This window comes from Mixophyes fleayi, chromosome 6 (genome assembly GCF_038048845.1).
Source record: "Mixophyes fleayi isolate aMixFle1 chromosome 6, aMixFle1.hap1, whole genome shotgun sequence".
NCBI classification, from domain to species: domain Eukaryota; kingdom Metazoa; phylum Chordata; class Amphibia; order Anura; family Limnodynastidae; genus Mixophyes; species Mixophyes fleayi.
The window spans coordinates 188,498,677-188,510,919 of NC_134407.1; the positions used below are offsets into that span (position 1 = coordinate 188,498,677).

At 41.6% G+C, this 12,243-nt stretch overlaps 1 protein-coding gene across 1 annotated transcript; it reads right to left on the bottom strand.

Moving 5' to 3' along the window:
• Positions 1 to 5,028: 5,028 nt before the first annotated feature.
• On the bottom strand, positions 5,029 to 11,074 carry TGIF2 (TGFB induced factor homeobox 2). Its single transcript, XM_075215390.1, has 3 exons — positions 11,000 to 11,074; positions 8,909 to 9,144; positions 5,029 to 8,224 (listed from the first exon to the last, which is right to left on the bottom strand). The coding sequence occupies exons 2-3, from the start codon at positions 9,131 to 9,133 to the stop codon at positions 7,637 to 7,639; spliced, it is 813 nt and encodes a 270-aa protein (XP_075071491.1). The 5' UTR covers positions 9,134 to 9,144; positions 11,000 to 11,074; the 3' UTR covers positions 5,029 to 7,636.
• Positions 11,075 to 12,243: the final 1,169 nt, after the last annotated feature.

A 12,243-nucleotide genomic window follows, 5' to 3' on the forward strand; every position in this document is an offset into this window, starting at 1 on the left:
AAGGAGGAACGAGAAATGCAGCTGCAATGCGAGTATCAGCTCAGATATTTGCTTGGGCGGAACAATATGTTCCAGCAATCTCGGCAGTGTTCATTCCAGGAATAAAAAACTGGGAGGCTGATTATCTCAGTCGCAATGCGATGATGCCAGGGGAGTGGTCCCATCCGGAAGTCTTTCAGTCTATAGTTCAGAAGTGCGGTCTTCCAAATATAGATCTCATGGCCTCCAGACACAACAGAAAGGTTCACAGGTTTTGCGCAAGGGCAAGAGACCCCTTAGCGGTAGCAGTGGACGTAATGACCATGTCAGGGATTACAGGTTGGGATATCTATTCCCCCCCCCCCCCCTCCCCAATTCCCATGCTTTCTCGAGTACTCAGACGGGTGAGGCAGGGCGGTCTGCTGGTAATTTTGATAGCGCCTGCATGGCCGCGTTGAGTGTGGTACATAATCTCCATGGCGGTAGGGCAAGAAAATCGTCTTCCGTCGCGAGACGATCTTCTCCTGCAAGGTCCTTTTTCGTCACCAGGATTTACCTCGGCTGAATTTAACGGCATGGCTGTTGAAGCCAGAATCTGGAGAGCTAGGTGTTTCTCCCCCAGTGTAGTGAACACTCTGCTGCGAGCTCGGAAACCAGTTTCAGCTCGCATCTATCATCGTATTTGGCGAGCCTATATCAGATGCTGTGAAAAGATGTCTTGTCACACGTCCTCTTTTCGTCTCCCTGGATTATTGACTTTTCTTCAGGATGGTCTGGAAGAGGATCTCCATTTAGGTTCCTTAAGGGTTCAGGTATCGGCGCTTTCAGTTTTCTTTCACCTGAAGTTAGCGGATTTGCCAGACATCAAGACTTTTCTTCAAGGAGTGTTACATATTCAGCCTCCCTACGTTCCGCCTACAGCACCATGGGATCTTAACCTGGTACTTGAGATGCTTACAGGGCCCCCTTTTGAATCATTACGGCAGATTTTAGGTCTCTGACCTGGAAAGTCGTGTTTCTTTTAGCGATATCATCTGCACGCAGAGTTTGAGTTGGGAGCTCTGTCTTGTCGAGAACCATATTTGGTTTTTCACAAGGGCAGAGCGGTACTAAGAACTCTCCCTTCCTTTGTTCCGAAGGTTGTTTCGGCCTTCCATTTGAACCTGGAAATTGTGGTTTCGGTCTTTAGATCGGCTTCTCATTTTGTTCAGCAGTATATGGAGAAATTAGACGTAGTTAGGGCTCTCCGTATTTATATTAAGAGAACTTCCCAGATTCGGTGTACTTTTTGTCTGTTTGTCCTTTTTGATTCTAATAAAAGAGGCTGGCCAGCCTCAAAACAGTCTATTGCAAGATGGATTAAGGCAACCATTAAACAGGCTTACATCAGGGCTAACCGTCCTGTGCCAGAGAGACTTACGGCCCATTCCACCAGGTCGGTAGGGGTGGCGTGGGCAGTGAGAAATGGGGCTTCTGCGGACCAGCTTTGCAGAGCAGCCACCTGGTCCTCTGTCCACACCTTTACCAAATTCTATCATTTTAATGTATTTGCGTCTGCAGATGTAAATTTTGCTCATAGTGCTCTACGAGCGGGGCTTTCAGAGCGGTCCCACCGTTAGGTGGCTGCTTTAGAACGTCCCCATGGTAAGCAGTGTCCCCCAGACTGGATGAAAGAGAAAAGAGGATTTTTGTACTTACGTTAAATCCGTTTCTCTGATTCCATCTGGGGGACACTGCGATCCCTCCTTTCTGCTTTTCCTCTGTGTGCTCTTGGTTGATTGGCCTTTTCTCCTTTTGGGCTTTTTAATTGACTCGGAGGTGACAGGGGGATTGTAGAGGGGAGGGGTCTGTCAGCAGTTGCTAAAGTTAACCAGCTAGGTGCCAACTCCTGAACTCCCCTTCACAAGCCATGGTAGCAGAGTCCCCCAGACGGAATCAGAGAAACGGATTTAACGTAAGTACAAAAATCCTCTTTTTACATAATGTGTCACTGCAAAATTCTTCATAGATCACAACAGGGCGACTGTCATGATGGAAAGACAACTCTGTTGCGAATGTAAATTCAGCTAAAATTATAGCCATTGTCCATTTGCATTAAGTAAAACATTGGAACCTGCCTTACTCTACACAATCATTATCATCAGCTATTTATATAGTGCTACTAATTCTGCAGCGCTGTACAGAGAACTCGCATCAGTCCCTGCCCCATTGGTGATTACAGTCTAAATTCCCTAACACACACACACACACACAACGGGGAGAATATACAAACTCCAAACAATCCTAATCTATTATACACAGGCTAATGTACGGCAGAGATAAAAATGCATTTCTACCTATTGATGGAAAGGAAGAGCGTTCCTGGTACCTACAGTAATAGTCACTTAGATTTAGTAGGGCACATTCTCCGACATTGGTGTTTTATTCAGCAGCAAGAGCACTACAAAATATTGCATTCAAACCAACAATACAATTCCTGCCTGACCTTGTGCTACTAAATTCCTCAGCAGAATCATTATTTATGGATTGCCATTGTTGCAGAACAAAAAAGTAGGATTGGATGAAATTATGTCATGCCTTGTTGTCACAGAGTAAATGGAGAGAAATATGTTTATACGGTGTAAAATGAGGCAATATCTGAGTAAAAGACATGGTACAGTAAAATCAGATGGAGTGGAGGGAAAGGTCAACTTGGGCTGTAGAAAAGCAAGAAAAATATTTTATATAGTATGTCATTTTGCATAGAGAAATGTAAATATTATTTTTATATAGCACGTCCAATATAGGAAGTGCTGTGCACACATCAATTCTAGTGACATCACTAAGCCACAAGTTTCGCTTCTGTAATTGGTTCCCACTGAAGTGAATGGCACATGTATATTGGTTTGGCTTTCATGAGCAATAATACTGGTGTATTTCTGTGTTCCCCCATTTCAACCAGTACTAGTATGGAAAGTCCACAATAATCAGGTGGGACCGCAGATGAATCATTAAGCCAGAACCTGCTAATAAGAATTCCACTTCATGTATGTGACAAATAGCAGTCCACTGCTATGCCAATCCCCCTATTAGGACTCTGGTGGTTGGGTATCTGTTATATCACCACCATATTCAGTGACTAAATCCATCCTAGCAATGTAGGTATCTAGTGGAGAGGTGTGTATTGTATGTGTATCTCCCAAAATAACAGGGTTTCTTCTAAAGGGCATTTCACTTCTAACAAAATCATCATCAATAGAACCCATTGAAAATAGTGCTCTATCCGACTTTGCAACATCCTGGTTTATTCAAATGCAAACTGCGCAAATTATATAGTGCAATGCTCTTTTAAATCATGGATATGGGACATCTTTTGAGTAAAAACTAATATATAAAATACATGACTCTTTTGAATTGTACATGGCTATGGGTAAAGGAGGTGCCAATCAGAGACAGCCCAGTTCAATGCTTACTATAAGGCGAGGAGGGGACAATCTATGATGGATATCTTGCGTCATTGGATATGACATGTGTGTTAGCGAAACCCAATTTTATGTGCACTATACGGTGCTTTCACTGACCCATTATGTCACAGCCACCAAGTAAAGGGTGACATGAGGCTGGTTATTACTAGAGATGCTCACTGACCCCCGTGAACTGGTTTTAGATTAGCTTCGTGTTTTGGTTTTCTATTTTTTAGAAAAATTGCTAAAATATGCTAAACTTTACTCTTTTTTTGCTCCTACGTTATTATTAACCTTAATATCACTAATTTCAAGTCATTTGCAGTCACTTTAGGTCACCTCACAATATTATTTTCATACACTTTCAAACAAAGACTGCAGCGACCTGACTGGATGGTAAGCGACAGAGCAATGACACAAACACACAGCATTTCCTAGCACATCTAGGACACATTGGCACACAGCAGTGGTAGAAATGAAAAATGGTGCAAGATGGAATTGTCCTTGGGACCGCCCTCCCTCCCACTGTTATTTTGGATCTTAAAATGGAATCCAAAACTTGCAAGATTCAACGGTGTCTTTATGACGTTTTGCCTCGTTTTCAATTCCGAGTGTGCGCGACAACATTACGACTCTGATCCCCCTAAGTTCGGGTGTATTCGGTTTCCGAGGAACAGAGCATCTCTAGTTATTACCCTCTGCCATTCAGAAATTGCTCATAGGATGCTGCCATATTTTAAGGTCAGTGACATGAGTCAATAACTAAACCGTGTATACCAGTGGTTCCCAAACCTTTTCAGTTCGTGGCACCCTTAGAGTCTCCATAATTTTTTCAAAGGCACCCCTCCAAATTAATTACAGAGCAGTCCCGTATTTGAGTCAAAATAACGTAATAACTATTTAGGTCAGGACAGAAAAACTTAGTAAGTTGTTTGTTAAAGAGTCTGAACCTCTATACCCCATGGTTACAGGGTCCCCCAGTTGGATTAAACAAATGTGCTTTTTACCATTTAAATGGTTGCAATACATGAAATAATTAATTTTACCCCCAAATGCTTTCATGGAGTCTACCATGAAAACTATTACCAAATACCTTGTGTGCCCAGCACCACTCAGCACCTTCTGGCAATGCATTGTTGGTGGTCAACATGCCAGTGAGCTGGTTAGAGGGGCTAGGTGCAAATGTGCAGCAGACATTTAAGGGCTCTCCCTGCTCCTGCCGGCCCATGGAATATCATAACCAAGCTCAATTTGGGGCAGTTATCCTTTGTGCAATTAAACCCCAGAGCCTGCACTACCACTAGGCAAACCTTGGCATCTACCTAGGGAACGCTCAATGAGCGACAGGTCATTCATTGTGTATCTTTGTCCCTGCTGAGGGCCACACACTGGACACCAATATGAAGGGGCAACAATCAGCAGGTTCTTACCTGTAGAAGCCCAGTGTTATACCCAACAGATGCTGGCCTGCCCCACACTCATTAAGAATCTGGGAGAATGTCCGTGCCAAGGGCGGCACACAAGGACCTGGTAAAGCAGTTATTTGAAAGGAGCCTGTGTAATTACCAAGTTAGCAAAATAAAGGAAACCGAGAAAGAGGTTTTAAAAATGCAAATATTTATTACAATATATATAGGAGTGGGAGAAGTTTACAACAAGAAGGTTTCTACATTGTCAGGAAGCATGTACCTTTGAGATTGACAAATTAGAGTTAGGTAGTAACCCAAATGTCCCCCCTCCCCCACAGTAAGAAAGCACAACCATCCTGCCAGTAATCCGGTCCTTGTTCCACTGTGCATTTAATGCAACAGGAACAGAATTACTTACACTGGAGGTCCCTATACTGCTTAAGCCTCAAACCAACCTTTGTATGTTTACATAAAGTTGTCCAAAAGAATATTCTTTTAAAAGAACCCAAAAATCAAGTCTGCAGCTGAACAGTTGAGAAAAGCCATTTGCAGTTTCTTGTGGGTGTCCAAGTCGCAACTTACAGGCAAAGAAAATGGCGTCCCACAGTGTATGAAGACAGGATGTGCTTTTAAAGTAACCTCATGTGGTTTCAAAGTATGAAAATAATTCAGATTTGTGGGAAGGGAGAAGGAAGAAAAACAGCTATTGTATGAAGGAGTTTTAGGACTGTAAAATTCACTTTTCAATTAATAACTGTACAACAATATCTCAATACTGGCTTTGTGAACACAGTACCTACAATCATCCAACCACATTAAAAACAGTTACATAAGATAATGAGGGAAAAACAAAAAAATAATTGATTTTTTTGCAAGAGGTAAGAATGGTATAAAAAAAAAATTATATAAAAACACTTACGTGCAAGACGTGCTCATAAAACACGCAATGGGATCAACAAAAAACACGAATGCTACTCTTTATGATATAATATGGGGAAATTGCACAGACAAATTTTTCTAAGTTTTTTTAAATATTTATAACAATTTGCAGGAAAAAAAAAAGCAAAAATATAAAATTATATTTATGCATATTAGTAATCAAAGTATCACTAAGTTCTGCAACATTGTAGTGATTAGCTTAAAAAATTCTAGGATATCGTCACTGTTCAGTTTTGAAAATCCTATGACCCGTTGAAAGGAAAAAATATATATACGTAAAAAACAAAACCACATACGTGCAAGATGCGCGCATAAAACACAATATAGGACAATTAAAAATACTATGTTACTCTTTATATAAAACGGGCAAGTTGGAGACATGAGATTTATTTTTTTTTGGTTTTTTTATTTTTTGGGATTTTTTTTTTTTTAAAGTTTTCTGTATTTATGGAGATTTAGAACAAAAAAAACAAAAACAAAACCCAAACCCAAGAGCCCTTTCACACATGCAGCAAACATGCCAATTTATCCTGAGTTCCTGGTCTATAAATAGTAGTAAATGCATTAAATGGACAGATTTAGAAGGTAAGAAAAAAAAAAGACTATACATTAGTCATAAAATGGGATTGTTTACCCGTTTTATCCAAAGTACACTTTTTACAATGCACTTTTCCCTAAACTATGTATATTTCTGCAAGTTGTGAAAGGGTTCTTAGAAGTCCTTATGCTATATCCCAGTAACAACCCACATTACACTGTAGAAGTGAAATTGGCTACACGTGAGAATTGAGGTTTGTGTATATATTGCTCCATCTAGTGGTTTTTCCGGGGGAACGATAAGTAAAGACTAAAAAAAATAATACAAAAGTCTAACCTGGTTATAAAGAACAAGCTCTTGAATTGAGACAGGTTTACCAAGTGTCGCTCACCAAAATGTCATGGTATAAAAAAAAAAAAAAAAATAATAATTAAAATTAATACTGTCTTATCTCTTATTAAAATAAATGTGTAGCTAACTGCAACAGGCTGTAGAGCAGTATGGGAAAAAAAAAAAAAAAAAACCTCAGACAAGACCCTACCACAACCCTATGAAAATACTTAACACTATGTGACCATAGGATAGCAATTAACATTCACAGTTTCAAAGTACAAACATTGGGAAAGATTTGCAAGTAAACACAGCGTCACGAAGGAAGTCTCGTTCATTCATGAGAACGAGTTGCTCTCCTCCCCACCTAACACTTGAACAACCAACCAAACAACAATGTAGGATGCTGAGCAAGTCAGAGAAGGTTGATATATAGTTCTGTGCAAGTCAACCACTCCAAAAGCCAGCTGTAGTGATACTCCTAAACATTGCAGAGTGACCTTTGGTCATTGTGACGATAAAGTGCGAAGGGGGCGGTAGCAGCATATTTGAAAAACACTGTGCTGACGGGTTCAATTTAATACGGCCACCCCACCCAAAGTGTCTCAAGGTGCGCATTGGCCATTATCTAAACTCCAACAGCAGAATAAAAAGGCAGTTGGGGGGGGGGGATTCGATACCAAATGTAAACAGCGTAAGTACTGGAAGTCCATAAAAGAAGCAAAAACCTTTTACCTTATCTATTTGCAAAGAGCCCCCAAGTTAGAAATGGGGGTTAGTGCGTTCTTTGCCGAGTTAAAATGGGTAGGTTCCAGTTTGGTCTAGCCTTTCCTTGCGGTCTTCATTAGATCACAAAGAAATGGAAAAAAAAAAAAATACAATTATAAATCCAGGAAATGGTTGAACTCAGGTGGTGGCGAGAGATAAAAATAACCAAAATCTGGGAATTTAAGAAACGCAAACCCAGAATGCAGTGGTGTTTAGAGGCGATACAAGTGTTAACATTGCCCCTCCCTGAAATACGAAGATTGTAGGGAATTCAGGGCACAACGGGCAGCTTCACGCCTAGCCTCTTCCGCCTCCATTTCAGCAATGCACTGTGTAGCCACATGCGCCAGGATATGCAATCTGCTGACATGTGTACATTCACAATCACGAGGAGGGGAAGGCGAGGGCGCTGGACTAAACTCAGAGGAGAAGAATTTGCGTTTGCTGGGCATCTCCGCTGGCAAGCCACCTTCGTTAGCCTTCATGGTGGTTGTCACATTCTGCATTACAATCTCGTGACTGACAGTGGCAAGAGCTTGGATGGGGTGTCTGAAGGGATAAATCATAGGCAGTATACCAGTAGCCATAGAAGGAACCACCAACATACTAGACATTGTAGGACGTTCCATTTGAGTCATTGAAGGGAGCTCAATTTGTGCAACTTGAGGGAACTCCACGGCTGCATGCAGAACAGGTGCAGGGGGCTCAGGGGTCTTGTTGCCCTTTCGAGAAATTGTATACTGGTTTGGATCCTTTCCGTCCTTGCGGAGCATGTCTGGCAAGATTCGGCGACGAGCATTTATAAACCAATTGCAAATCTGCAGAGAAGAGAGAGGAGGAGTAGATATGGTTTAAAATTTAACACTATTTTGAAACAGAATAGTGTACAGTAATAACCATTTATCATTTATGTACAATATATATTTTTAAACCCCGGGCCACATAATCCTTCTCTTAATTTTGTGGCTATTTTAGTGTACTTCATCTTAAATGCCCTCTTTGGCATATGAGAGATATTCTTTATTTTACATACAGTCACCAGCAGAATTTGGCTTTAATGTCCAATCGTATGACAGGGCAGATTGAATGGCCCAATGTAGCTCTGACACTTACAATTACAGTTTTGGAATAAGAAAGTGGAATTTTAAGATTGTGTCACCAGAACTTTACAACTCTGAAAAGTATGTTGTGACAACTACAAGTCCCAGCATACCCTTCCAGCAATAAGTTGCTATATATTGGCAAAGCATGCTGGGACTTGTAGTTTCACAGGTTAGCCAACACTGGTGTATACCATTCAAGAGGACTGTTATAAAATACAACATGTTGCTGCTATGAATACAAAATTAAATCTGGCAAGAATTTATACAAGACAATGGTGTGTGGTGACCCCTATACTAGGCAGCAGAGTTGAGTTTTAGGGCAGCGTTTATCCATATGAACAGTGAAAGAAACTTCCCATTGTGATGTAAACACAAGCTCCAGCACAGAACAATACATACCTGCAGTACAGTGAGGTGAGTTTGTTCAGACAAAACCATTTTCTCTGCCTCGGAGGGATAAGCATTGTGGCGATGTTCATACAGCCAATCACGCAGGATTTTCACAGACTCTTTGGGGAGATTTCCTCTGCGCTTCCTCTTAGAACCGGGCACTTCCATCTCAACGCTGCTGTCATCCTCTCCAGCATCACTGTCAGTCTTGTGGACAGAGTCCATATCCTCCATTACGACTGGTCCTATGACATAAATCACATTAGTCAGGCTTGTGTATAAAAATAAATAAAAAAAAAAAAAATTATATATATATATATATATATATATATATAGACAAATATTGCCCATGAATATTCATAATTTCAGCATATTCTTATTGCAAACAGTTTTCCCTTCAGGGGCAAACGCGGGATTTCTAGAGGGGGGGGGGGGGTTTACAAACCACACCACCAGTGGGCGTGACCAGCATGCATGGGGTGTGGCTATAATATTAGCCAGTGCTTGGCTGCTCTCCAACTCTTCCTATCCCTTTAATATACATGGGCAATGCTGTGTGCACACAGCTCTCCCTTTTCAAGCAGAGCCATGTGAAGCGGGGGGCAGGGTCCAGCCACCTCAATTATACAGTGCCCCAGGCTTGGAGGGGGGTTTCTGGGTATTAGGAAACCCCCCTCCCCCTCGGTTTGCCTATGCTCTTATACCAACAATCACATCTAATTTAGTTATTTTAATTTGATTACAGCATTAAACCAATATTCAAGCAAATTTCTTAGGAATCCGTGACATAGAATGGAGAAAAGATTGCAAACCCATGAATATTGGTTCAACAGATAAAGTGGCTGCCTGTAGGAGAAGGGTATAGATTGAGCACAGCATGTCCTCCCCAGTCTATAGATCGCAATCAACATTGTTTACCCTGGGAAGAGGCTTGCACACTTTTTGTTCCACTAGTGTTTATTAACACATTCCTTTTCTCACCTCTTCCCATTCCCTCCCCCAATTTACCATTAGTGCCAGCAAGTTACTGGAAACCAAAACCCTTTGAGAACTTAAAAAAAAGATAAATGCACCTTTTGATGAGGCATTACAGAGTCTCACACAAAACTACTAAGAACATGAACATATGTGGAATTTACGTAAAGGTCAACTGGTCTCTATGATATACACCTTTAATGTACACACTAAATTCAAATCATACATTTGTTTATTTTCAAAAGTGCAAACTTATACTACATGACCAGAACACCCCCTCCCCCAACAAATCACTTCAATATAAAACACAGATCAGTGTAGTATATTGGTAGATACAATTATTTTAGTACAGAAACGAAATGAAGCATTTTAGTGTATGGATAACAAATGCATTTGTTTGGGCTCTAGCCTGCTATACAATTCCATGCATGTAACACAATAGGATTAAGACCCCCCAGCCTGTTATTGTTCAAATACTGAAGGAAAAAAAACAAAAAAAACCCACTACCAATTCTCCCTCCAAAACAAGCAGAACAGAGCAAGGTCCTTCCCACTAACTCAAGAGCAAATGGATGTTTATCACCCCCCCCCCTCTCCTATCCCAAAAGAAGCACAGGATGGGGGAGGTGGGCTGCGTACGTGCACAGGGCATGGCCATGTGGACACAGGACTTAGCCAATTACCTGCTGTAATACAGATGATAGCCCCCTCTAAAAAAAACAGAAATATGTAAACATATCCCCAACTCTTCACCTTACATGATTACAATACATATCCGTCATACACATGCAACATCACACAGTGCAACATCAACGCTTCAACTACACAGAAAAGTGTCAAGACAACTAGGGGAAGACCTCAATACAGTGTGTAAATGCTGAAATAAATTAGCAAAAAAAAAAAAGTTACTTTAGTTACAAGCTCATAAAAGAATATAGATGGTTAAACGACCCACAAGACCTGGAAAAATTGGAATTTTTAGCTATAAACCAGTTAGGGGCTGTGTGTTGGGAGGAAAAGAAACAAAGGCATTAACGCACATGGCACTGCCAAGCAGACGCAGCCCGGGCATCCCCCAGTTGTACACAGCGCTGACTGATCGCTCACCAGTCTCCTTATACTTACTGACAACTCCTATTCTAAGGGGGGCACTTAGGATGTGGGGGGCGCAGGATCCCCTTTTAACTCCTTCAAAAAGTAAAAGTTCTTCTCACTGACAGACTGTTTCTTTGTTTCAAAGAGAAACAGGAACTTCTCTGCGTCCCCCTCCTTCTCCCTCCCTCCCCTCTCCAGCTGTCACTTCAAACTCCAGCTTCACACAGGCGGAGACCCATTCATACCAAGCACAGCCCCCATTCTGCGGGGTCAGGTAACCATTGCGGTTTTACCAACGGGTTCGTGTAAGAACACCGAAGTGGGACAGTAAAAGTTTTTGTGGTGCGTTCTTTGTGCGCCCAGCGTGCGTTCAGAGAGCGCAGATCACTGGGACGCATCCATCCACCAGATGCTTCCTTACTAGGTCTAATTAACAGAGTTTAAACAGGGTAGAAACATACAGATTGCAAACCCCAGTGACCCCCACATGAAGCCCTCCCGGGACAATGCCATAAACACTTACTTGAAAGATTGCTCATGGTGACGGTGACTTGTCCTTGTTACCTGCGTCCAGGTGAGACTCCTGCGACTCAATCAATATTTGCTTGTTAAATGAAGAATCATTTATAGTTGTGGGTGCCAAAACCCCTGACAGATATACCCACTCCCTCTCCTGGCTCCTTTGACAAGGGAGGGGCGCTGTTTGAATCCAGCTCTGTGATTGGCTGCTGGCTTTGGGGGGGACTGAAAGACCAGAGTCAGGTTTCTGTCACTTGTTGTCTTGTGAATTAAACTTCTTTTCTTATTTAATTAACTTTAGGCAACATCTATGTTAGAGGGCGTGATTAGCCTTAACCCCTTGTGTGCTGGGCGCTGCTTATTGTTATGCTAAATGTCATGGTGGCCAGTCCTCTCCTTGTCTCAGCACCACGTTTGGTGTCTGTGCAGAGAGGAGCAGGGATTCCCGCCACACACACACACATCTCAATGCCTGGATATTGTCCATCTATAACAATGTCATGTCATTATTATTAGTCAGGGCATGTAACATGGCTTAGCACATGTGTGTATGCCTCTGCAGGGGCAGAAGCTTCATTGTGCACAGACACTGGGTGTTCTGACTTCTTACATAGATAAGAATCTCTTTAAATTCACTCTGGACAGGATTAAAAAGGAAATTGACAACAGTTTTTGGGGGTCACAGATAGTTGTGGAGGTTTCAGATTTTATAGTGGGGTACAAATTAATTTGATACAATAGGTGAAATGCCACAT